The 27,271-nt window shown below is 39.9% G+C and overlaps 2 protein-coding genes across 3 annotated transcripts; one reads left to right on the forward strand and one right to left on the reverse strand.

Moving 5' to 3' along the window:
* Window positions 1–867: 867 nt before the first annotated feature.
* On the reverse strand, window positions 868–9,427 carry LOC144531384 (progestin and adipoQ receptor family member 3-like). 2 transcript variants are annotated; one of them, XM_078271482.1, is made up of 7 exons: window positions 9,241–9,427; window positions 8,584–8,824; window positions 8,154–8,316; window positions 6,762–6,917; window positions 6,327–6,461; window positions 6,020–6,110; window positions 868–3,799 (listed from the first exon to the last, which is right to left on the reverse strand). In XM_078271482.1, exons 2-7 carry the CDS (start codon window positions 8,793–8,795, stop codon window positions 3,657–3,659), a joined length of 900 nt encoding a protein of 299 aa, XP_078127608.1. In that variant the 5' UTR covers window positions 8,796–8,824; window positions 9,241–9,427; the 3' UTR covers window positions 868–3,656. The 2 variants fall into 2 exon arrangements, with proteins under 2 accessions (XP_078127608.1, XP_078127607.1); XM_078271481.1 differs by having other exon boundaries at window positions 6,327–6,524; window positions 9,241–9,426.
* A 3,206-nt stretch (window positions 9,428–12,633) lies between these two features.
* On the forward strand, window positions 12,634–27,240 carry LOC144531299 (anthrax toxin receptor 1-like). The gene is made up of 17 exons (XM_078271357.1): window positions 12,634–12,910; window positions 13,491–13,562; window positions 14,949–15,020; window positions 15,208–15,289; window positions 15,886–15,990; window positions 16,535–16,603; window positions 18,165–18,245; window positions 18,356–18,416; window positions 20,324–20,419; window positions 22,009–22,078; window positions 23,540–23,618; window positions 23,906–24,001; window positions 24,169–24,219; window positions 25,561–25,656; window positions 25,899–26,072; window positions 26,359–26,439; window positions 27,073–27,240. Exons 1-17 carry the CDS (start codon window positions 12,786–12,788, stop codon window positions 27,109–27,111), a joined length of 1,449 nt encoding a protein of 482 aa, XP_078127483.1. The 5' UTR covers window positions 12,634–12,785; the 3' UTR covers window positions 27,112–27,240.
* Window positions 27,241–27,271: the final 31 nt, after the last annotated feature.

Consider the following 27,271-nt stretch of genomic DNA (forward strand, 5'->3'; position numbering starts at 1 on the left):
AAAACAAGAATACAGTAAATCTTAAAAGTGGCGCTTCCGTCCTAATTATGCTTTTGAACTAAAGTTTGACTCATTCACAAAAAGACCCTAGGTTGCATTTTGGCGAGAGTTACACTTTAACAAAGAAACCCTGAAATGTGCTCGTTAACCCAGTGAAAATCAATTATAAGCCAACTGTACTTTCAGGAGGATTCTCCATCATTACAGTGCCAGACACCAATTGCACAAATATTCATTAGTGCATGAGGGGATTTCGTGATGGCGTATCATTTCCTACAAAAACTAGGACACAGCAGATGCAGAAATCTGAAGCAACCAAGAGACTTTGTGCACAATAGTAAGGTTAGACAGAGGAGGATTTACAGTATATTTCAGGCTTCTGAGACAGACACTATGAACATGTGATTTTACCTATAATCTGCTTTGTCATCAGGACACCCCTGTGTTTAACAAGCATGTCATTTTCACTTTGCTAACTGAAGTGAATCACTTTCACTGGCTGAACAAAGCCCGCCGCTGTGAAACACTGAGAAGGTTCAGAGAAGACAATGCATGGCTAAACTGGTGAAATCGAGCAACAAACATGTTTCCTTACATGGAGGGAAACGGGTGAACAGAATGTGTGTTAGTGGGATATACAAAAATCTGAAAATGAGCACCCATGTTTTCTTTGAACCCTTTCTTGTAAACGTGCAGCTTTTGTATCAATGCTGCCCTCTCTTGTTCAATAATGTGAACAACAGAAACCAGCACAGGATGCTTCTTCTGCTATGATAATGGGATTATTATGGATTAGGGTAAAAAAAAGACATTCAAATCAATGAAGGTTTTGTGAGCTATCAACAAAAAAAAAAGCCTCACCAAAAATTTATTTCCCAGCATTCTTTATTCATTCAAACAGTTTAAAAATATAATTTCACACAGGCACTGAAATAAATATTATACATCTCATAAATCAGCGACAGTGCTTTATCATACAAATGATATTCGAGGAAAACACAACCTAAATAGGATAAAACAATCATGACATCTTAAAAAAAAAACATATTAAGCCAGTTTATGATAATTAGATGTTCATGTCAAATAAACACACACCCTTAAAGGCAAAATGAAGTCACTTCTTTCAGCACCTGTACAGTGCGTCTTCCAGCTCTGCAGAAGAAAGTGATCACAACTAAAATTCATAACTTGTTCTAAACATTAAATTGCACTACATAAAAACAAACCATACTGGCCTTGTGGTGTAACAGCAAAGATGATATCGGTCAGAGTTGAATTTTTTTTTTTGTTCTGGTTTATGTTCTCTTCTTGACCCAAAACCGATTCTAACAGTAAGTGCTTATCATACAGTACATATACTCAAAGATAATAAGGCAAATGAAGTACAAACATCACTGGAATTATATAAAAATCAACACTAAACATTAAAATATGTCCCAAAGTGTACTGTGGGGGGAAAGGGTTTTTTTCAGGTTGCTGTAACACTTTACACTGGCCTCATTTAAACAACACCATCAAATAGACAATAACAACCATCTTTCACACATGCAGCCTTTTATGAAAAAAAAACCCACCGTTGCAGGGGTGACATCTGATGGCTGATAACAGATAGCCACCTGGTTTATCAGCCACAGGGGTTGACCTATCAGAGACCGCTTAAAGAAGTATTTCACCGCTGGGAAGAGGATCTTTTCATGAAACTGGGTTGCAATGCAGTAAAATGGCACCAAAACGTTTTTAAAAATGGTGCTACATGACCAGAGAGAACAGAGGAAAGGGGATGTGGTATTCCCTTTTGCTCAAAAGGTAGAATACCTCCGACTACCAGACTGCACTGCGCCGCACCGGACCAATAAATGCTCCTGCTGATCACAAACTGATAACAAATCTCGTATTAAAGTAAAAAAAAAACAAGCTAAATTGTGTTTCTGAAAACATTTTAGGTGAGAAAAATTGCCAATGCAGTAACATAATCTCAGTATAAAGTCAATGAGCGCTGTCTAGTTTTACAGTTTAATCTGAGTTCGGTCTGAGTTTGAGAGGGCGAGAGGGGCGTCTTTCTCTCGATCTGCTTCTATACTCTTTTTGTGTCAGCATGCGGAAGTAAAATCTGTAGTTCGGAACTACTAACAATGATAGAAAATCTGTAGTTCGGAACGCGTAATCCGGCGGTTTTGAGCTGGGAGATGAGCATGAAAATCTGGGCGTTAGAAAGATGGATGGAAGGTTACCACAGTTCATTTACACATACTACCCATAATGTTATGATACAAAGCTTGTTGGAACTCGGCAAAGTATCCCTTTAAAAAAAAATGACAAAACGTCATTTTCCAATGCTGTGAGCTCCAAAAACGAAATTCCATTCACCTCCATTGTATTTGTGTGGTGGCATAAATCTTAGAGCACACATCAAATGTGCATACCGAAATGTTGTCGTCGTGATTTGGATGAACTCACCCTGTATAAACACAGCATTGCTCGCCTCATTGGAGATCTCAGGTCGACTGAATGCCCGTCTCCTGGCCAGAATTGTATGTTTCATCAAATTGAAGTAAGTAGCCCCCTGATGTGGGATATAGATAACCAATGGATTTAGCCATGATGATGGCACATCCTGTTTAATGACAAGATTAAATCCATTACTCTATTAACAGCAGTTATAGCAAAGGGGGTAATTGTTCAACATTTTGATTAACTCTGTTGCTCTGGGATTTAGGCGGCTATGACACCTTGCTTAGTGCAGCCCTAACATACTGGCTTTGTGAAAACAGTACACACCAAAAACACAAATCAAGCAGTTCTTAGAAAACAACGCGCCGTAGGCTTGATATGGTTTCTACATTTTGTTCTTAGATATTGCAGATTGATCGGTTGATTGACCTTTAACTATTTGTTCAAAAGCTTCAAATGCTTGAGGCGTTTTTTTTGGTTTTTTTTTCCTCCCAGAGACACAGTCTCTCACAGTGTCCACATGTACAATTTCCAGTTGTCGTGTTTTTGTTCGGTGCGTTCCACGTTTTGTCGAGACATTTCATACAATCTAATCTTGTAGGAAAAGATAGATCAAACAAAGAAGTCTTTGTTCACACAGGCTATTATGTTTCATTCAAAAGAATCCTTATGGATGTATTTTCAATACTTTTGTACAAAAACAAAATCACAATCTAAACCAACCATGAGATAACATGTTCGCCAATTTAAAAACACCAAACCTTAGTCAGTTCCTACAAACCAATTTAAATTCCTGCTTCATGCATTGATATGTTGGTTAAGATAATGTAACATTTACAGTAGAGTCAAGCCACGTATCTGATTACTACTGTTGGAGACAGTAGACTTATATAGTGGCCTTTGACTGCAGCCAAACAGTAACCAAGTGCTTGGGCTCAGTGAAAGCTACTAGCTACCGTCAGACTCTCCGGCTTACATCTTAGCAGGTAATAGTCAGGAGCTTCTAGTAGTTAGTGGATGAAAAACCTTTAGGCGGTGACTTCTAACCAGCAGCTGACTGGTCAGAAATTTTTGAATATTAACATATTGAGTTGAACTGGTGTCTACTAACAATGATAGATTATTGAGTTGAACTGGCGTCTACTAACAATGATAGATACTAGCCTGCAGCTGATTGCCTTTCCGTAACATTTGATCAGTTCAACTTAGCTGCTGCTGGTCTGGGGCGGGCAGGACTGGCTGTGCCTGAAGTGCATGATGTTTAGAGCCGTCTGGTGCCACCAGTAAAACATCACCACCACCAGTATGTGCCACACCTGGTGGCTGGCGCCCAGGTAGTTCAGCTGGCCTAGAAGAGGACAGGAAAAAATGATCTGAACAGTGTTTTCATTTTATTTATTTTTTTATTTATCATACTTTCTTCACAATGTACGAGAATAAAAATATATTTCAGGAGGATATGTAACATTTAATATCCAGAAAAAGACCTTAAGATGTTATATGATCGACATGTTAGATGTTATGCAACATGAGCATGTCCATGCAGAGTGATGTAGCAGTCCGTCTGTGTACTGTATGTATAGTATGTATGTACTGTATGTACGTACTGTATGTATGTATGCATGTATGGTATGTATGTACTGTATGTATACTGTATGTATGTGTGTATGTATGTATACTGTATGTAATGTATGTATGGGTTCACAAAATTCACAGTTTTGTTCGATACGAGACAGTGGTGTCACGGTTCGGTACATTTTCAATACAGCAAAAAGAAAGAAATGCCAGAGAAATTTACTTGATTTTTACAATTATTTTATTTATTAAAACTAACATCATAAAGTATGAGCTTTTTTACTTTGAACAACGACAGAGCTATACTTGACCCATCTTCTGGGGTGTCTTCTTAGCAGCATATAAAACTACAACAGCTCCTTATAAAAGAAATATACACGTTACAGTCAGGTAGCTTTTATGTAGCCCTTGACGTCCAGCCGTCTGCTGTCAGAGCAACAGCTGGTGCTTCGGACAGCTGGTTCTCTATTTGGGCTTTTGTTTTTTTTGTACAAAGCAGGAATTACCGCCTGGCTGAAATGGGCTTGTGAAGGAATAGTGTAACAGGGCTCAATTACTTTATAGTAAGGCCATTATGGTGCTAAAGAGACGTCCCGCCCTACAAATCCTATTCTACAGACTAAAGAAAAAACATCTTTGTTTGGTACAGATCCTCGCAATAATCATTTTAATATTTTTCAATGGAAATGAGAGTAATGATACAAAAATGATCATTCCTTCCAATATCGTGAATCATATCGCAATTGCAATATCAGTCAAAAATAATCGCAACTAGATATTTTCCTCGTATCATGCAGCCCTAGCGGGCAGTGCTCAGCTGCCATTCATGGCGTTACTACGTCCAGTGTGAACCCGCCGTTACAGATACTGGACGTGTGGTGCATTTGCTTATACATTGACCTCCTCAGTCTGTCACATTTTTTGGAATGGTTCCAATGCATTTACACAGTTACATTATTTTGACACTCATGGTAGTGCTGCCTTCATAATACAGTGTGAAATATTTTCCCTCTTTCCATCTGTCAGACTAGCCTGGCTCCGCCCTCCTACGTACTTCCGCTCAATTTTCATTTCGCTTCAGTACTCCGTCTGGGTTCGCGATATAGTCTTGGGATTTCTCGACCAACGTTTTTGGCGGTCCAACCAGCGAACAGAGGGAGTGGCTGAGAACGATGACGTTGAGGACGTGCGCTAGAAAGATGCGAGCGAAGCCATTCGGTCCGTTGTGGCAACGCCGCCGAATATCCAGAAGTTAAAGCCCGAGCAAGAACAATCTTTGCTGAGTTTTGTTGGTGGCCATGACGTTGTGGCCCTCCTCCCCACGGGGTTCGGGAAAAGTTTGATTTTCCAGCTCGCTCCGTTAGTGGTGAAGGAGTTGGCTAAGGCTAACGCTAGCGGTGCTAATGCTAATAGCCTTGACGGTCTCCCCTCTTGTTGCACATGCGCATGACATACGTCACAACCAAACGTTAGTGATTGGTTATGGCAGATCCAGAGTGGCTCTGGGCAGATCCAATAGTTTTAAACTTACCCTCCTTCAAGGAAGTTAACACTTGTCAATGGAGAGTGGCCAGACTCTCTGTACAAATGAAATGTACGAGAGTCTGGTAGGACCAGGCTACTGTCAGACCATGTCTGCAGAAGGTTTAAGGTAAACCTCAGATATGCTGACCTCTAGTGACGTTTGGACCAAACTACAGATGCAGCTAAGACGGCAGCTTCTGAGGACAGATCAGTGAGGTTTAAAGAACCGCCGGGTTTTGCTCCAGACAACACAGGTTTAAACCTGTCTGAAACCTTGAGCTGCAGCTAAGCTAATGACAGAGAAACCTGTTTCTGTTTCTTCACTGACGCAACAAAAAACAATTAACACTGGAAAATAAATAGTCACATAGTAACCTCAATCACTGATTTCGTCTTGTTCATTTAAAATGTCTCACTTGGTTTAACACCAAAGCTCCCCACTAACCCTGTACAGAAGAGAAGGACTCACCAGGGAAATAGCGTTCAGGGATCTTGGTGACATAGAACAGGAAGGCAGATCCAGCTATCAGGTACATCACTAGCACACGAGGCAGGAACAGCTGCACATACAAGAAAAAACAGAATTCACATGACTAAATGTTATACAGTCAGGGGAAGAAAGGGCTGGGATTCATGAGTGAGACTTGTTACATGAACACTAGAGGAACACTAGACTCTTAATGAAGCTGCAGACTAGTGTATACGAAGGTGTAATAAATGCAAAGTATGTGAGCATCTCTCTCTGCTTGTTTTCTATTTTTACTCGGTTTCCTGACCTGTACAACAGCAGTGGTGAATCCTCCATTGAGCCAGACCCAGTGACAGGCAGGAATCACACTGATGCCAGCCACACAGCAGAAGATCGCCGTCCGAATCTGTTGCCAGTCGTTGCTGAGGTAACGGGGGTGGACCTGAGCACAGAAGACGGCCAGGATCAGGGACAGCACGGTCAGCAGGTAGACCTGTCGCCAAAACTGCGAGACAGGAGAGTAGCCGATTAGATACAGTCTAATCAGAATCAGAATGGGTTTTATTGCCAAGTATGTTTTTTAACACATACAAGGAATTTGTTTTGGTGTTGTTGGTGCACGTCACACGTGCATAAGTAAAGCTATAAACAATATAAGTATATGTACAATCAGAGCTGGAGCATCCGTTTCTTTATTAGTATACCATCTTGAGAGAAAGAAATCTTGGCTATTCACACTTACAGCGTTACAGTAGAAAGCGTAGAAGATCCCAGGTACGTAACAGCCCAGGATGCCAACAGAGATGCCTGCGTAGTCCAACGACAGCCAGCGACGGCAAGTCTTCTCCGACCGGTGGCACGCGAACAGGTGATACCCCACAGAACACAACATGCACACCTGAGATGAATACACACAGTAACATTACAGACTGGAAGATATCTGTGAGTGTCATCTCTCACAAATATGTAGTCATAACATCCAACACAAATTAGAGCTTTTTTTTTTTTTTATGATTGTCATTATTAGTTTTATCAAGTTCGTTTTGTTTTACCTTTTCTAATGCACTTGTGTGGACAAAGAAAAGGAGAGGAGTTTAAAGCTTGATTTATACTTCTGCGTAAAATCTACGCCGTGGCTACGTACGTATGTACGTGGAGACACGAACCTACGTCGGACCCTACGCCGTAGCCTGATGTGCACCTCTCGTGCGTCGCATTTCCCCCTACTCATTTCCTGGTTCTCCTTTTCCGTAAACAACATGAAATCAAGGAGAGGGTTAACTTTTCCTGCTACAGATTTCCCACCGTGGTCAGAAAGCTCAGGGGAGACACCTTGTTTCTCTCACTATGACTCTAGAGTCGGTTTCGCTCCGAAGCTAATCCTCGTCACTCTCTCTACACACACACACACACACAAAGTATAAACTTCAGGCCACTTACGTAGGCTACGGCGAAAGCTCCGCGTGGAGCCTCCGCAGGACCATAAATCAAGCTCAAGGAGGAGGGTGGGTGGGAAACTATATACATGTATATGCATATAATTGCATTAACACGTTTCCAATCCCATTATCAGCTGCTACACAACCAACAACACAAACTGTAAACACAGAAACACTGCCTCTACATTGAACTACACTACCATTCCTCTTTATAATACAATAGGACTGTGCCCCACCTTTACAACAGTTACACCTAAACACAGCTTACACACCTTGGGTTGAGGTGAACTGATTGCACCTGTGGTAGGAAACGTGAACCTACATGAATCAGTTTGTTAAGCCACACAAACTTGATTTATATACAGTACAAATATTCAGCTAATGAAGATGTTCATAATAAACTAATAATTGTGAACAGCTGTAAAACTGTTAAAGTAGTAAAATTACAGACACATACACCTGTAGATCATGCACAGAGAGCATGGATGCTGGCAGGAATAAGGAAAGAGTATTATAATAAGCCTGGAATACACTGTATGTATTTAAACAACAAAAAATGTTTGCATTCAGATCTAAACAACACAGTAAACAACAAGATGTGGATGAGGTTACAAGACTCTCTCTGTTACCATCAACTCCAGAAGACGACAATCACAGCTTTTGTCACCCTCACAGTCAGCCAAATCATGTTTTACCTGGAAGCAGAACAGTCCTATAGTGTAGATGACGTAGTCCTCTCTGTTGGCTCCAGAGGCTGGCAGTACTGAGGAGAGGTCATTGACCCCGAGAGAGAAGAAGAGCAGGAAACCCAGAAGGTGGCTCCAAATGTTCACAGTCTCATTGGACAGAATGAAGATACTGCAACAGAATAGAAGAAACAAAGATGCACACATGTCAACAAGGCCAGTCTGTATACACTAACATGCACAATAGTAATGTTCATACACTGTAATATGCAGGACATTTGCATATTGAGGATCTACATAATTAACACCATAAAGCCAGAAAGTAATCCAACTACAAAATAAGTACAAAAATAAATAAATAAATACTCTATTGAACATGACTGGAATGTAGTACATAATTCTGCTATTAAAAGGTATACATTTCCAACATGACTCCCACCTCCTAAGGCAGAGTTTGGAGGGCAAGTGGGCCCTGTAGCCGTCTGTGATGTAGGGGTTTTCTTTGAGAAAGAGGGGGATTTGTTCGTAGGTGTACAGTCGTATCCTCTGAGGTATCAGCACCGGCCAGTGCTGGTAGCTGCCCAGCTCTATGTAGTGGGCAGTCCGCAGCAGCTTCTGGGGCATCTTCAGCAGCATCTTGTACCAACTCATCTGGTACAAGGCAAGTCAGCGAGGCTAGGCTGAATTTGGAGAAGAAAAAAAAAAGGAAAAGTAAACCACAGTTGTTGTTTTTTAAATTCACAGGGTAGAGATTAGAGCCGAAAACAGTGCGAACAAATAGTGTTTGTGACACAACTGCCAGTGTTGATTAATCCCATTTAAAAACGTGTGTTTAATCTAGCTAAAGCTAACGTCTTCCTGTCAAAAGCCTTAGCTAGCTACTAGTTTACCACTCTGTACCACATCCGCAGCAACTCTTCAACGCTGAGGCTATTATCTATTTCACTTTGAAATAAAGCGTTTTATCTTCAAACTGTGTGTCAGACTGTTTTGTTATTTGCAAGCCATGTTAGCAAGCTAAATTCCCCGGCCCCCGGCTAGCGCATGCATTGTTTTAGCCAGCGAAACTGATTGAAAACAGGGTTATAAAGCTCACCATTAGTCGATGTCCTTGTTCAAGCAATTCTGCCATATCCGGATGACTATCAAGCCAGCATCGTGTTTCAGAAAAATCACATTTTAGTTTAAAAAACAACCAAACAAAGCACATACATATTCTCAGCTACTGGATAACACCAAACCTAGCCTCTTCTCTCCTGATAGTAAACGACAAAACGGTACGTTGCTGCCACCAACTGGTAAGTGTGGAGGATTGTAGCTGGAGCATAGACTGTAAAAAAAAACATTTATTCAATCTAGAAACAAAATAATCTCCAGAGCTTTCCTGCAAAAAATATCTGATATCCTATATTAAATTAATTTCTCATAGGATTAGAAAGTCTCTCCTCTTTATATATTAAGCAACATGTCTTACAGTATCTTTAATTGCAGTGGTTTGAGCAGTTCCCAGTAGATATCTCAACCAAAGCTGAAATGAATAGCCTGTATGCTATCCCGCCCTTGCTTTTGGCGACAGTTAAATAAACATAATTAAAATGCCAATTGTTTACTGACAGTATGAATGCTTTTCATTTAATAGACCAGACTTGTGGCTACACCCTAAAATAAAATAAAATGCATTTGTTTTGGCTTTGATGGAGGGAGTTCACAAACTTAGTGTGAAGAAACACTGTCTCTGTTTTTAGTTTTTTAACTGAGGTCAAAGGAGAGCATGGCTGCCACATCTAGTCAACAGTGGTGATCCCTTCTTTCTGAGTTCTTTTAGCCTGATAGAAAACAAGACCAGTCCTCCTCCTGACACACAGCTATCCATCCACCTGCAGCTCTGACTTTTCCCATTTTAAATGTAGGCCTAACGTCCCTTTTTCACTTCAACAATGTTATTCCCCATGAAATATTCCTGGTATGACAGGCTAACTCTATTAGACTGCATCTTACTACTTCAAATTAAAATAGTCATTTGTGCCCACCTTATGACTGGTTAATGATTACTTGGTGGTCTCTTTCCGTTTTTTACACTCTTAAGTTGTATTAAATGTTACATTTTGTGTTTACTTGAATGGAGGAGAAACCAATGATTGAAGGGGACATGCAACAAAAGTCTCTATTTGTCTTCTAGTCCAACTGTTACACCCAAAAATAAAGCCCAGATCACATTATCCACAACAGCTATCCATGAAATGTCCAAGGGGGATCCCTGGAAAGCACAAGATTAAACAGAATGGATGCAATTTGCTGACAAAATGACTTTGGTATGTTATTATTTGAGTTGTTTACTGTCATGACTTCATCCTTCTTAAAAGTTGAAATTAAACATTACCAGGAAGCCGCAGGCAGTCGGTGCATTACATCCCTGCAAACACAATGAAATACATAATTACAGCACTACACCACACAGAAGAACTCCTGGAATGTGTTGAGCATTTCAGATTGATGGTATACATATGTAACATTTCATGAGAGTGAATTTTACTTACAATATTTTTGATGCTTCTGTCTGTTAACATGATAAAGTGTGCTTATGAGGACATGGTCATGTTCTGGTGTTGAGACATGCTTGGAAGAAACGATAAGTCCAAGTCTTTTCATGTGAGACAAAGGAGTAGGTTTAATTTATTTTGGGGAGTCACATTTTGGATCAAACTCATGCAAGGCAGCAAATCACTCTGACATACCAAGGGCGTTCTGTTAGCCTATTCAATTCTGCTTTCCATCTGCAATAGATTTACACGAACATGATGCACTTGTTTGTTCTGAGGAGAAAAAAAGACATCAGGCATACAGTAGAAATTACTAGAATTGAGTCAGTGAGAAATGTCTTGCAATAAACCACCGCTGAATTGTTCATTGACTGAAGAGCAAATCTTTACTAAATCTTGAAACTGGGCAAACTAATAAAACACTTTTTACACACTAACAAGAAGGGATTTTTTGTTTTATAGGAGGATAATGACTCCCTTCACTTCTGTTTTAAAATACAGGAATATGTGGTCTCTACTTTCTGTAGTTATATTAAGTCATCTGGACCATCAGTATATTTTTATATATATTTTTCTCATCTCAGTCAGTCTCTATTTATGCCAACTGCACTGGCAACCGCAAGTTAAGAAATGGCATCTTTAACACAGGAACCTAAATGATTCTGCCTTCAAAATAAAAGCATAATGGAGTGAGCTATGACATATATAACATGAATAAAGGCAAGATTAAATAAAAAGTAATGAAGATTTGTGCCCACATTCTTTCTTATTTTGTCTTATTTTGCAACATAACATGCATTTCATGAAATTATGTTTCTGTTTACAAAATTCAAATTTACTAAATGTTGCTTATACAGTTTCATTAACTGTCTCTTTTATTTTTTTTACTTTTAGATATGTGATAACTTATACTGCATGTTTGTAGGCTACACTGTTCCTGGTAATAAAATAAATAAATAGCCTATGTATAGCAAATTATAGCCTATATACGCTACCGGTCAAAAGTTTGGGGTCACTTAGAAATTTCCATTCCACTCCATTATAGACAGAATACCAGCTGAGATCAGTTGCATTGTTTTTTTTTTTTTTAACCAGGGCAGCAGTTTTCAGATTACATTATGTGCTTACATAATTTCAAAAGGGTTCTCCAATGTTTTCTCAGTTGGCCTTTTAAAATGATATCAGATTAGTAAACAGAATGTGCCTTTGGAACATTTGACGAATGGTTGCTGATAATGGGCAATGTAGATATTGCATTAAAGATCAGTCACTTCTTTCTACAACAGTCGACAACCCTTTTACAATTATGTAAGCACATAATGTCATCTGAAAACTGCTGCCCTGATTAAAAAAACAATGCAACTGATCTCAGCTGGTATTCTGTCTGTAATGGAGTGGAATGTGTGACCCCAAACTTTTGACCGGTAGGGTATGCAATTTGATTTAATTTAATTAGTACCTGCCATTGTAGCATTATGATTTTCTGTGTATCTTTACTAACATTACCTTTATATTTTGTTATCCCTCTGCGTGTGTTTAAAATATTTTAATAGCTGTTTAAATTGCTGTTTTAGGGTTACGTTGCCTAATGTATTTCCAGGGACCATAGCTGACGTTTGGCTAATTCTGATTCATTTACAGGACTGTAGACTATATGAATGTGCAGTGTCCTTGTTAAATAAACCAATAAATAAATGTATTAATTAAATAGCATGTAATATAAGGACATCAAAGCTATAGCTTACATACAAATAAATGAGAATTGCATCAAAGCAAATAAAAACATGGAAAATAATGTTTTTTAAATATATTTATTAGCACTATCATAGTTGTGGAGCAGTAGTTTTGATACGTTGGTGTCTACAGTTTAATTTGAAGAATCATGAGGGAAGCTCTGTTGTGTTTGCATTACTGCTGGTTTGAGAGGGGTGTGCAGCAGCTGTGTGCCCTGTCCCGTTTATTTCCAACCCATTCTGTCAGGGAACCCACATGTAGGCTACTTCCACTCAACAGTGATTCAACATGTGAACCGCCGGGCTGATGCTGTGAAGATGATGGAAGATAGCAGCTAACCACACTGCTGATATGAAACGCATGGATTATGGCTCTGATATGGATATGTTGTCAAATCCTACTCTTTCTAAGTGTCTGTGTTAATTCATCGCTGCGTGAAGGCGACGACACTTCCTGTGATGGAGCGTTTGATATTTATTTTGTTTTAGACAGGTGAGTCAATACAGAGCATATATCTCTGCATGCATGCGTTTGCTTTAATGAATAATGGAGCCACCAGGGACAGACCAATATATTAATGTAATACCCAAGTGCTGAGACTTGAGTCTTGACTCACTCCTCTCCATGTATGGCTGTGTTTAGTTTTCCAACTTTCTCTGCTGCATCACTCCAGGTTAGACACAGTGTTGTTTTTTTTTTAAATCTTTTCTATTCTGAACAGCAGTCAGATGTCTATACTCATGTAAAGCTCCTCCAGAGTCCCTCTCCGTGGTGTATTAGGTTGCTGTTAAGTATAAATAAAACTAAGTCATGAGTTTACAATAATATAATAAATGATCTGTTCTCTGTTTATTCTATGCAATAACAGAATAAATTGACCAAGACCCATTCTGCAGCATCAAAACTTAATTAATGCAACTTCATTAAAGCTTATACAGGAAATATAAGCTGTACAAATGGAGTTTGGTTTATTTGACTGATGGACTGTACACCAGTGTTGTCTTACAGGGTTGGTGTAGAGTCTTGTGTTGGATATATTTGATACTTTTTCTGGCGCTGGCTGTTTTTGCAGGTCGGGCAGTGTGTTTGGACACTGGCATGAGATCTATGGATTTGTGGAGCAACTCACCAACAGGTTTGTCAGGTAAGTGTTGTATCACTGTCTTCTCCTCTCTTTCTCAGATTTCAGGAATTTATACTAAATAGTCTCCATAAAATATGGAATAGCCTATTACAAAACATTTTATAGCACAGTTCAAAACCAAGTGAAAAATGCTTTCCAGACAACCAGACAATAGTCATATTTAAACTAATGAAAAAAAGATGTATTTATTTTTAAACACTGAGGTGTTGTTATAGGTTTTTAAATTATAGTACAAACAGTAGTAGTGAGTAGAAAGTAGGCCATATCTATTTTGGGCAGCAGACATCATACAAGGCCACCAACTGCTCCAAAACCTCTCTGGGGAATATTGCAGAGGGTGTGTGTGTGTGTGTGTGTGTGTGTGTGTGTGTGTGTGTGTGTGTGTGTGTGTGTGTGTGTGTGGTGTGTGTGTGATATCTTTAGGTTTAATAAGAGGTTGCTAAATATGAAAGCAAAACATCTGGCCAGATGTTGAAGTTGGCGCTGACCACAACAGACAGTCCAGTTCCCCTTCACAGCCCAAAGGGTAGAGCAAGGAAGTAACAGTGACACATTTAGGGGTTCAATTTCCTACTATGTGGAGATCAGTGGGTGAGCAAGGCACTGAGATTGTCTTGTGTTGTCTAGTGATCCTGATTCAGTAACACACAGTAACGGACATTTTAATGGAATGAAATGCTGCTTGATGAATTGCAGTGTTAATTTCATGGTTTATTAATTTATGTCATGACATGTTATGATGTTATGCAACATGTTATAATCTGCTTTGTCATGTTATGAAAAGAAAGTCATTTTTAATGTATCACTGTTTTGTGGCATTACATATCACTTCATTATATCACATTAAAAAGTTAGTGTTTATATAAATCATATGCTATGTTGTGTCATGTATTATTATGGCGTGCTAGGTTTTTTCATGTCGTATATTATTAGATTAGATTCATCTTGATTATCATTGCACCCAGTAAGTACCAGTACAACAAAATATAGATAATAGTAGCAAATGTACCTATAAACATATATAAAGATACATTTCAAGAAGGGTCTTGTTTTGCTCACATGTCACCATATTGGAACACCTTGCCAAAAAGTAACATAATTTATGTCATGTTTTGTTTCAGTATATACAGTATATCGTCACCTCATTATTATTGTATTTCATCAAGTCCTATTTCCATTGATGTTTACACCCTACCGGTAATATATTTTCTGTCCAATTAATAAGCAAATGAATATTTAATAACAGTTACAGGAATCCTTTTTGTTGACATGAGGACCAAACCCACTTATAATGTTTCACCTTAAAGGATACAAAACGTAGTTTTGGATTTGATGTGCTTTTGTGCTGCAGATAAGATTCACAAGCTTCCTGTTTGTGTGTTTCAGTCCCAGGATGAGGGTTTCCTACATAGTCTTTTCAGCCAGAGCAGTTGTAATACTGCCACTAACAGGAGACAGGTACCAGCTTCATGTTTAAAAACTTCCTTCATCTCTTTCTCTCCTTCTCTGCCTCACTGCCTAACCCATCTTCCTCCTCACCACTGAAAAACAGCATACCACTGATAACAAGATCACACAGAAACTAAGCTCTTATCAGTCTCTATTTAAGCTGTGTTGTCCAATGTTTTGTGGTCTGGCTGCGCAGGTCAAAGATCGATGAGGGTTTGGAGAAGCTGAGCCAAATCAAACCTGCCGGTGAAACTTACATGCACGAAGGCATGAAAGCGGTAGGTACGCTCGTTGGGGTAGCAGAGAATTCTGGACTCTGTACATAGGCATTCTCTATGGGCCTCTCCCCGCATCCACGGCTATTCATTCTAGTATATTTGTGGGTCCTCCTCACATAAGGGCCCTGTATACTCAGTCCACTTCCCCCCCCAGTCCGACACCCCTGGGTACGCTCATCTAACATTGTGATTGCCTGCCAGGAATCTTATTTCTAACACCGATGGTCACTTTTTTTTTAACATGAACTGCCACTTTTTTTTTTTTAAATTAACACAAGCAACAACCTAAATGTGCTTTGATTTTTAGAATAGAGTGTGTCAAATCTACTTTAAAACACTTACACAACCAACAAACTGCGGGCTATGTGCCTTGTATATTTTGGTCCATTGTGTCGTACTGTATACTGGTATTTTAAAGTAAATTAGATATGTTATCGGATATGTCAAGCAGCTCCAATCGGGTCTGGCAACAGAAAATGTTTCAGCAATCCAAAACATGTAACAGTGAAAGTGTCATTATCATTTTAGGAGCAGCACATGTGCACAGTATATGTGTGAGTATCGCTATTTAGACTGAAGAGTCTTTCACTCTTCAGGTGTCAGAGCAGATGATGGCACAAACTGCACCGTCATCCAGCATCATTATCGTTCTGACTGATGGCAAGCTGGAGGTTTTCCCCTTTGAACTGACTCTACAGGAGGTATCAAACACACACACACACACACACACACACACACACACACACACACGTTGCTGAAGATTATTCTAATGGTTCTTATTTTTTTGTATTTTTACGATGTTTTCATGTGCTCTGTCTTTTTGTTGTTTTTTATCCTGGGTTTCAATCAAAAATCAAGGTTGTCTGAGGAGACACACTGACTGACAAATATTACTTCTCGAATCACTCTGTTGTTTTACTGAAGTACAACACTCAAGAATATGTGTATCATGTTGCATGAAATGAGCCAGTTGCTAAATGGAATCAGCAAAACATGTCATCACTCTAAAACCATATGGTATGTTTTGGAAAATGTCAAGTTTTAATTTATATATATACACGCACACACACACACACACACACACACACACACACACACACACACACACAGTTTGACATAAACGATCTGTAACAAGATAAACCACTCATGTGATCTTTTATCAATAATTTATTTCATAAATATAGGTTTACTGTATGTCAGTAGAAGCAGAACTTGATTTAGGACTTTCTTTGTTTTGCTTCCCAGGCTGACAAAGCCAGAGGGTTTGGAGCCAGAGTGTACTGTGTCGGGGTCATGGACTTTGACCACAAACAGGTAGAGGACGTTAACTCGCTGGCCTCTGAGCACTGGGAGAAAGAACACTTCTCTCTGTTATTGATACTTGTTTAAACACTGAGCTTGTATTTGTCTTTCTGTGTGTGTGTTAGCGTGTGTTAGGTTAGGTTGTGGTCAGATTTTCAATAGACTGCTGTTTTTGGCCCAGATTTATTAACTTGTTGCTAAATCAGTTTAAGCTCAACTGAAACCTCCTAAGGACAGAACAGCAAGCAGCTGGCAGGGATTTATGGTGTGTGGTTTATGCTGCATTTGGTTTATGTTAAACCATGGAATCATTTATTTGAGGCAGCATGTTTTGAGTTATCATATCCTCGGAGCGACTTTGATTTATTCCTGTGCAGGTATCAAGTTATTGAAAGGGAGCATTGTGTTCAGGACAAAGAAATAAGGATGAAATCTTAATGTGTCCTCAAAGGTGTTTTTCATGCTGAATAAGAATCAGCCCAACTGTCTACTTTGTTGACTGTAAGAAATACAAAGAAAAAAATGTATCCTATAAAACAACAACATGACTAAGAACCATTGGTTCTCAATAGCCTGGAAATCCAGACCCAAATCCGAAAGATTAAGGGTCTGGCTATGAGTAATGAAAATGGCCAAACTCGAGGGGCGGCAACAAGCATGCATTTTGAAAATCTCACTTGCACGCAATTGGATAACACTACGACCAATCAAAACAAAACACGGGGTGACGTATCCAGAGCCCCATACGCTTAGCTACCAGCGGAGCTAACTGGTAGATTAAACTGTCGTCATCTGTTTAGCTCGCCTCTGCCCCGCCTATATCAGATACACCGATGTGATTGGTGCAGCTTAGCTACCAGGGCATAGTTAATGAGCATCATTACTCAATGGCAGAGTGACTCGCTGAGCAAATTCAAATTGTGCTCTCGCGAGAACTCTGGATTTCCAGGGTAGGATCTCAGTGTTTGTAGCCATTATCTTTACTACAGTCAGCATCAGGTCATAAGTTATCCTTAATCAAATCTACAGTGCAAGGAAAAAAACTGTAATTACATTAGTTGAGAAGACGATACTACAATATTTCATTTAAAGTGGCATCCATTGTTGTGCAACCCCCGCCTTGAAGCATCCCTTAATCACATTATAGTGACAGTATTGATCTGTATAATAAGTATTCATACGCATATCTGAATGTCTTCGACATGACATAACTCATGACTGGGAAAGTCTTCAGTAGTCAGCGGGTGCAAGGGTTTCTCTGCCCGGTTACTGACCCAGTGTATACTTTGTGGTCTGAGTAGGGAAGTAATTACATCATTCTCTAATTAAATGATGACGGGCAAGCTTCCTGTTCTGCAGTCATTAAAGTAGGAGTTGAAAGCTTCAGCCAGCTGTCCAGAGCTTTCATCTCCTAGAAACAGCCTTTTCCTCCCTAAACGCTGCTAATGCACTGAACCGAAACGAGCAGACGACCTCCCAGAGAGGCAGCGAGAAATGAACACTGAAATGTAAACTGTTGATATATAACATAAAATGAATTTGAAGGTAGGTCAACTTTTCATTTTTGTCTCAGCTTGCTGAAATAGCAGACGGCACAGAACAAGTCTTCCCAGTGCTGTCCGGGTTTCATGCCCTCAAAGACATCGTCAACTCGGTGAGCTCACGTCATCACGTATATATATATAACAATACACAAAAACGTTCAGCGGCACACAGCGAGAGTGTGGCATCAGACTTACAACCGTCATCTGTATCTCCACCCAGATCCTGAAGCAGACGTGCGCAGAAGTATTCACAATAGAGCCATCGAGTGTTTGTGTGAATGGTAAGTGTTACAAACGCGCTAAAGCTGACCTGGGCTCGTTACACAAAGGCACACAGCTGCTAAAGGTTAGCCTAGCCGGTAACATAATCCCCCTGTCTCTTCTCACGTGTTGTGTTCAACGTGAGAATGAAACGTTAGTTTATTTTGTAATGTGTAAGTATGTAGAGATCTTTTAAAAGACATGTTATTGTTAGAATAAATATACCTACACAAGTAGTTATGTATATCTTGCTGTACGTTTGCCATCTTATGGACATCATGTGAAAAATAGTTATTCCACTCTTTCAACCTGTTTTTTAGAAGGAACATTCTAATGTCATTTTTGACCAGTTTTGACAGCTCTATCTTTGTCCGTATTGGATTAAACAGATCAGATGAAAAACGAAAGGAGCCTTTTGTGTGCCTTTCACAGTCGTTTGTTTGTTTCCCTCACTCTCCTTTTCGAGCTCAACAGCCAATCAGATGAATTGGTTGACAGCCGCCGTTCGATTCACGAAGGCCCACGCTTGGCGACGGTGCGGGACACACCGCCCAATCTAGCGCGACGGTCGGTCGCCGTCGGCCCAACTTCAACCGACAGCCGACGGTCGGCTTGGTGTGTCAGGGCCTTAACTTGCCTGGATGAGTGTTTGTCTTTCTTACTTCTAGAGAATTGTGTCCGGCGCTCAGCACCGCCCAAGTCGATTGTGATTGTTTGTTTTTTTACGTTTTTCTCCCATCCCAGAACGTTGTGTGGACTAGCCAGACCCTCATCCGCAGCGCTGTGGAGGAAGGTCTGGAAAATGCGAGACTAGTGCTGTGTTACTGACTCACCCAGGATCTGCATGGTTTGGCATCTGAAGGTGGTAATCGCTGCTAATGCACTGAACCGAAACGAGCAGACGATCGGATCCGCTGCCGTCGGCGTCTTTCCCGAGCCAGCCCCGCTCTTCCTTGCTGTTGTAGTATATGTTTTAAAAGGTGTATTTACAAAAGTTTGTGATGTGGGAAAACAAGAAAGGCAAGAAAACTCTCTTTCTCTCAGTGTGTTTCTCCATGTAGTAGCGTCTGGTTTGCAGCCCGTCGGCGTGAGGCTCTTTTCCACTGCGGAAGCGATCTCCTCAATGAAACTCCACCATCATCTCCCCCACACACCTGCGAATCTGGGTTATCAGCCGTCACACAAACACGCCCCCCTCTTGTCACATGTCAGTGCTTTCCCTGTCAAACGGCTACTGAAAAGACCGGGTGTAACATAAGTTAGCGGTAAAGAGTTTGTATTGTTTGAATATAATAATGCACTAAACATATGGTGCAAATTATTATGTCAAATGCACTAAGAGCGCGTCTTTAGTGATGAAAATGTTGGTCTGTCGGTTGGTCTGGACTGAAGATTATTCTAATGGTTCTTATTTCTTTGGATTTTTTACGATGTTTTCATGTGCTCTGTGTTCTTTTTGTTGTTGTTTTTACCCAGTGTTTCAATCAAAATCAAGGTTGTTTGAGGAGACACACTGACTGACACATACTTCTTAAATCACTCTGTTGTTTTACTGAATTACAACACTCAAGGATATGTGTATCATGTTGCATGAAATGAGCCAGTTGCTACATGGAATCAGCAAAACATGTATCACTCTAAAACCATTTTCAGTCTAGTCCAAACTGAAATATCGCAACAAAGATTTGTTGGATTGCCATACAACTTTGTAGATACTCATGGTCCCCAGAGGATGAAGCCTAATAGGCTCCATTGACTTCCTTTTAGCATCACTATGAGGTTCATATTTGTATTTTTAAGTTCAGTTAGTCTTTAGGGTTTTTTTTGCTCAATCATTTGCTGTTTAATACGGTAATTGCTGTTTCTGTTTGCTGCAATGTAAGCACCATAGGTCACAGTAGTGTAATGTGTGTCTGGTGTGTTTCAGAGTCTTTCAGTGTGGTGCTGAGGGGCAGTGGCTTCAGCGGATCCAGGAGGACAGACAACATTCTCTGCTCCCTCACTGTCAATCAAAAGACATACGGTCAGTAAATGCCACACACTCAAAACATTCTTCCACAGTGCCTCAGAGGTCAGCGGATTTACAATTGGCTTTTGCATGCTAATGCAAAGGATGCACTTATTTGAACCTTTATGGTATGAAGTAATTGTACACGTTTACTCACCATTGAAGCCAAAACATGTGCTCATGTACTGCAATACACTTTGAGATAGCATAATCTAGGAGGTGAAATGTGATACGATGTGCAGATGTATGCGCTGCAGTGGAAATCATGACGTCCAGAAACAAACAGTGGCTGCTTTTTATTGACTTCAGCCGGAGAACAGAGGACACATTATGAGACTGAGCAGAGGGAGGGAGGACATGTTCTCTGTCTCATTAGTCTATTAACAGATCTGTGTCCTCTTAATGTCACTGAGAGTACATGAAGGGAAAACACATGACTGTATCTTATCTTCTTCTAACCAGCTTGTTTTTATCTGTTCTTCTGGATTGTCTTTTATTCTTTCTATTGCTATCATCCTTTTGCTTTGAATTTTTATTCACACTAACATGTAGGCTGGCTGGGTTGTGCACTATGTCATTGTGCAATAAGTTGGTTATTGGGGTTATGCAATATGTTAATGGTGCAATACATGGGCTGTTGGATTCTTCAGTATGTTATTGTGTACTGCATAGGTTATGTGGAAATGTGTCATTTGTGCAATATGTAGGCTATTTGGGGTTGTGCATTATGTCATTTGTGCAATATGTAGGCTATTGGGGTTGTGCAATATGTTAGTTGTGCAATACATAGGCTATTGGGGTTGTGCAATATGTCAGTGCATTGTGTCATTTGTGCAATACGTAGGCTATTGGGGTTGGGCACTATGTCAATTGTGCAATATCTCATTGTGCAAGGGCTGTGCTACATTTATTGCGGAGAATGCAGCCGACGGGGTTGTTCAATTTAAAACTGCCACTGAAAGGGGGAGTTAATGTGCTTACTATATAGGTACCTGTCAAATGTATATGAGAGCATGTTTTGTGTTGCATGAGAGTATGTGTTGAGAGTTTTTATAATTTGTGTTGTCTTTGTAAAGCTAAGGAACGGACAGAGTCCAAAACACATTTCCCTTCGGGGACAATAAAGTATATCTTATCTTATCTATTATATCTGTGATGTGGCTGCGAAATATTTTTTATGAGGGAAAAAAAAATACATGATTCAATTAAAATAGTTACTGGAGGTAGCATGGCATTGGAAATTACCAAACAAGATTCTGAAATCTTTCTTTTGTGTGCATTATGCACACACATGAAATGCAACATCATGGCAGTAAAGGTACATAGCATCTTCTCTTTGCTAATTTGCATTGTGTAAAATTAGATGATGTACCAACACTAGGACTGTAAACTCATCCATGATCCATTGTCTTTCAGGAGTTGAAACACCCTAAGTGCACGCAGAGGCAAATTTGTTTTGCAAGTCAAAGTTAATTTCAATTTACAACTAAATGTTTCGTAACTTTTGTATATTTTTTCATTTTTTTGTAATATTTTTGCAAGAATATCCTTTCTTTATAGGCAGTAAGACTTTTCACAGTTTGTCCGTTTCTATTTCTTCTCAGACCAGAAGCCAAAAGTCGTCAGAGACGGCTATCTGCTGTGTCCAGCTCCTGTTCTGCACGAGGTCGGACAGTAAGTCGAAACACACACACACACACACACACACACACACACACACACACACACACGAACACACACACACACACACAGGCACACAGGCGCAGGTGCCTGTGTGTGATAAGGACGATGTGGAAGTATTAGCTTCATCAGCCCCAGTCCCACCACATCAAAATAAACAGTAGCTTCAGGAATTTCGTAATCTACAGCTGAGAAACCACACTTGAGTTTGAACACTGAAAAAGGTGACTAAAGCTTTCATATAACTTTTTTTTGGTCCTGTCTGTCCTGGTGTTTCTCTACTTTCTTTGTTGCACAGTAAAACCCTTGTGATTAAAATCAGAGTCATGAGCATCTCCATACCCCATCAGCCTTTTCTCTCCCCGTCAAGGCAATACTGAGCCTGTGTTTACCTTAAATAGGAAAAGAGATTCATTTTTGTGAAAGAAAAAATCAGCATGACATCATTTTATAACATCACTACCTTGGCATTTGTCTGACAATGCCGGATCGACCCAGGCTTATAAAGAAAGTGCATCATTCGCCGGAACAACGGCACAACGCTATTTCATAAAGCTGATGGAAATTGAAAAAACAACAATAAAACGATATTTGTAGATCAACGTGCGTCAATTTATCCGTTTAGAGCCATCAACATTTCTTCCTTTGACTAATCCGAACACTAGGCCTGTGCAAATACAGCGGGTTCAAATTAGAAACTATAAATCTGTTGTGTGTGATGGAGAGAGAAAAGAGAACAATGTTTACAGTAGAACTATCAGCGGCTCAAAGTGTTGGATGAACTGAAGCCAGTCCGACCAGAATATCTCTGTGGCATTTAGAGAACGAGCCAAAGCTGATTTAACTTCACCCACTTCAAACAGCGCTCTCTCTCTCTCTCCCCCCTCCTCTATCTGTCCCCAGTCGCCTCTCACTTCCCATGAGGTCTCACCCACTCTGTAACACTCTCTGCATACTGAAACGCTCATGCATAGTTTGATTATTTCTCAGGGACAAAGCTAAAACAATCTCCGCTCAAGTCCAACCCTCAAAACCACTGGAACCAAACAGTATTAAACGGCAAACTATAATGGCAGATTAGGAAATCTGGTCAAAAATGATAAGCATTTGAATGGCAATGCCTTCCTTTTTCAGTGAGTCAATGTTCTTGGCACTAATAGTGTTGGAAGGCTAATAGGGAAACTGACACGGTTACCAAGAAACAGCTACAGCTCTATGGCAGTGCTTCTCAAACGTTGTAGCTATAAACCCCTTAATTAACAATACAGCAATAAAACTTCATATTTCACCACCATAAACACGCACATGCACCCTCTGACCATTCTCCTCTCAATTTCCCACCACACTGACGGCTTAGTGGACATCACATGTACATTTTAATAGGTCTGGAAGAAAAGTGTTTCATCTCCTGGTGTTGTTTTCTTCAATTCTGCCTAATTCAATCAATCAATTCAGATCAATTGATGTGCTGGTCAGCCTGAATAATGGACAATCCTACATATCCAGTCCCATCACCATCTATGCTACAACTTGTGTGAGTATTAATCATATAGTACCAAAACTTTTTTTTTTTATAGGTTACGATAGTATCACTACAGTATCAATACAGGCAATTCTGCAGTTTGCACAGTCAACATTTTACCCATCTTCCTATTATAACTGAAGAGGAAAGCATGCATCTTTAAAATGTGAGTAATGGTAAACACATGGCTCAGATCTCAGTGGTATTAGTGCCAGTGTAATGATAACACAAGATACATAAACACATGTCCAGGGTGCATGATGTAATGGGTGTAGCTGATTAGTGTGTGTTTATTGTAGTCAGATGGGACCTGGGTGCTCTGGTTGCTGTTGGCTCTGTTGCTGTTACTGGCCCTGGCTTTGTTCTGGTGGTTCTGGCCTCTGTGCTGCACTGTGGTGAGTTTACAGTCCATGCATTCCCAATTCAGGCCTCTTAGAAGCACGAACCATAATTCACTGCTATTGTTATTTATGGAACTATAGCCCAGTGTTGCAATTTGGCCAGGGTTTCTATAGTAACACTCCTATTTAATTAGTTTTTACTTTTTCATATTGTTTTACAGGTGATCAGAGACCCACCCCCCTCTCGTCCACCTCCTCCACCTCCTGTCATTGTGAGTAGACCACAGACTGTTGAAAAACATTTTTCTCTTACATCATCAGTGTCTTTATAATTTTTAAGTCCATGCAGGCGGGGCACTTGTATGTGAATGACACAGAAAATAACCTAACTATCTAACAAACCACAGCTGTGTCTGATAGGCTGCAGCACCTGTCAATCAAGCAAACACACGTCTAAACACACCTCTCTTTAAGCCTTACTCTCTTTCTAAAAGAACAAGAAGCCTCTAAGAAACTTAAAATAAGTAGTGAAATCAGCTATTTAGACCAGGGGTCTTCAACGTTTTTTTAAGCCAAGGACCCCTTCACTAAAACTGAGGATGAGCAGGGACCCCCTCTTACATAAATTGTATTAAGTTGCATATTAAACTGAGCCTACAATAACATGTAGGGTGGCCTAAAACCTCTATACATACATTTTTTGCATAGAATACTAAGCCATTAAAATAGCCTAATATTGTTGGCATGATTTTATAAATCATGTTTTAATGTTAAACATACATGTGGCACAGTGAATCCTTAGGATGAATCTATCTACTATGCATATCTATATCTACTCTGTGGATGGCCTTAGTGACTACCTTACCTACAGGCCAGTTAGCAGTAGGGATTTATTATATTTGCTAATAATATGTTAGATTCATGTTAAGACTTTTTAACTTTTGAAAAAAACTTCAAAAATTAACAATGATTTGGAGGCCGCCCTGCATTGACTCTGAGGACCCCCTAGGGGTCCCGGACCCTCTGTTGAAGATCCCTGATTTAGACCATGATGATCATTTTAAGTGATAATAATTTCAAGATAGAAGAAGCTAAATAGATATCTATGGTGCTTTGTGGAGGCAGCATCTACTGACTGTTAGTGGTACTGCATCACATGATGCAATGCAATGACTTCAGTTGTTTCTGTTCCGCATTGACTCATTTGAAAATGTTAAATAATCACATTAAGTTTAGATAGGATTGAATGGACCTAAAATGTAGATCATCATTTAAATTTTGGATAGTAACAGTTTGAAATTCTGTGTTATTTAAAAGGTGCACGATGTGGCTGGGTTAGCTCAGTTGGTAGAGCAGGCGCACATATGTGTGTGTGTGTGTATATATATATATATATATATAAGTTTACTCCTAGACACAGCGGCCGCGGGTTCAACTCCAACCTGCGGCCCTTTGTCATTCGCCCTCTCTCTCCCCTTTCATGTCTTCATCTGTCCTGTGGAAATAAAGACCTAAAAAATAATCTTTAAAAGGTGCATGATACACAGAGCTAGTTAACCCCCCTCCTGAAACTAATTGTAAAGTTATTTCAATTTACTTTTGTTGTTTTCAAGGAGCCAGAAGAAGATCTTTTGCCCAAACACAGGTGGCCCACAGTGGATGCTTCATACTATGGAGGCAGAGGTCCTGGAGGAATCAAACGCATGGAGGTGAAAAAAAATACAGAAACAATAATCGTACAAAATATTCAGTGTTTCACATCGATGTTTGTTTTTAACAACATTCATTTAGGCAAACTTCAACATTTTGGCAAAGTGTTGACGAACACACACATTGGTTTTTTGTGGAGTCGCTGTGTGTTCAGTGTCTCTTCTTAACTATTTGGCTACTGTGCTGCCACTAACAGACAGGTCTCTCATGTCTGTCTTTTTTACCCATGGTCTGTGTGTAGGTGCGTTGGGGGCAGATGGGCTCCACAGAGGAAGGGTCACGTCTCGAGAAAGCCAAAAATGCTGTGGTCACTATGCCGGAGGGAGCAGAGGAGCCCATCATGCATCGGCCTCCACCACGGCCTCCTCCGGTCTACAACTCCCCGTCACAATCCAAATGGTACACTCCCATCAAGGTGAGACAATAACCCTGCATATTGATAGATATGTACTGCTTTAAGGCTTAATATCTATCTGATTCTGACTCTTATCACTGCTGTTCCTTCACACACACACACACACACACACACACACACACACACACACACACACAAGCATGAGCAGCAGCAAACTCTCTCTCTCTGCCTCACACTCACACACACACACACACGGTATGATGCGCATGTCCTATATCATTCTTTATCTGCATTTTTATCTTGCGTTTGTGTGTGTTTGATTGAATTAACATGATTTGACTTTCAGGGGCGTTTTGATGCATTGCGGGCATTGCTGAGGAGACAGTACGACAGAGTGGCAATCATGAGGCCAACACCTCAGGACAAGGTGAAGAAACATCTGCAGTATTACCCTCCAAATCAATTCAACTTTCTTTCAGATGGAAGAAAACACTGCTGCTTACCAATTTAGAATGCTTTCATCATCATTTCTTCCTGCCAGTGTCTGCAGTCACCACGAAATAATTACGCTTTTGCCATAAAGTGTCACCAGTTACTTTGATTAGAGAATAGACCCAGTCTCTTGACTCCACAGTGATTTAATTAATTAATAACAGAAAATAATACAGCCCAACATCCCCCCTCTAATTATCTACGCAACAGACAATTTACAGCTTACTGCATCAACTTATAATGGTCTAAATGTCAACGCTTGACAGCAGGAATAGGTTCCAGACAATGTTTTAGGATGGTTGTCTTCTTACAATATTTACTTGTCTGATTTTGATGATGTGTCCTCATATTTTGTATTTTTTTGATGCAAGTGCTCTTATCATTAACTCAAATGGGATATTTCCCATTTTTAGCACCACTGCCCAGATAAATAAACACATAAGATGCATTACATCTGGTGTTGTTTGATATCATATTGTGTTTACAGACTCTGCCACTTTACAGTATGTAATACACTCTATTTGTGGTTGATACTGATATCTGACTGTCTGTCTTCTGTTGTCTCCAGGGCCGCTGCATTAACTTCACCAGAGTTCAGAGTCACTGATGTTCAAACGTGAGGATCAACACTTTTCACTTTATTCCAGTTTTTGGCCAAACATGACATGTTTGTACACTCAGAGATGATTGTTTGGATTCAATGTGTATTGTAAATAAAAGCATTTACTATCTATAATATTCTAGTGTTGTTATTACATTTAGAAATG

This window comes from Sander vitreus, chromosome 16 (genome assembly GCF_031162955.1).
Source record: "Sander vitreus isolate 19-12246 chromosome 16, sanVit1, whole genome shotgun sequence".
Classification (NCBI taxonomy): Eukaryota; Metazoa; Chordata; class Actinopteri; order Perciformes; family Percidae; genus Sander; species Sander vitreus.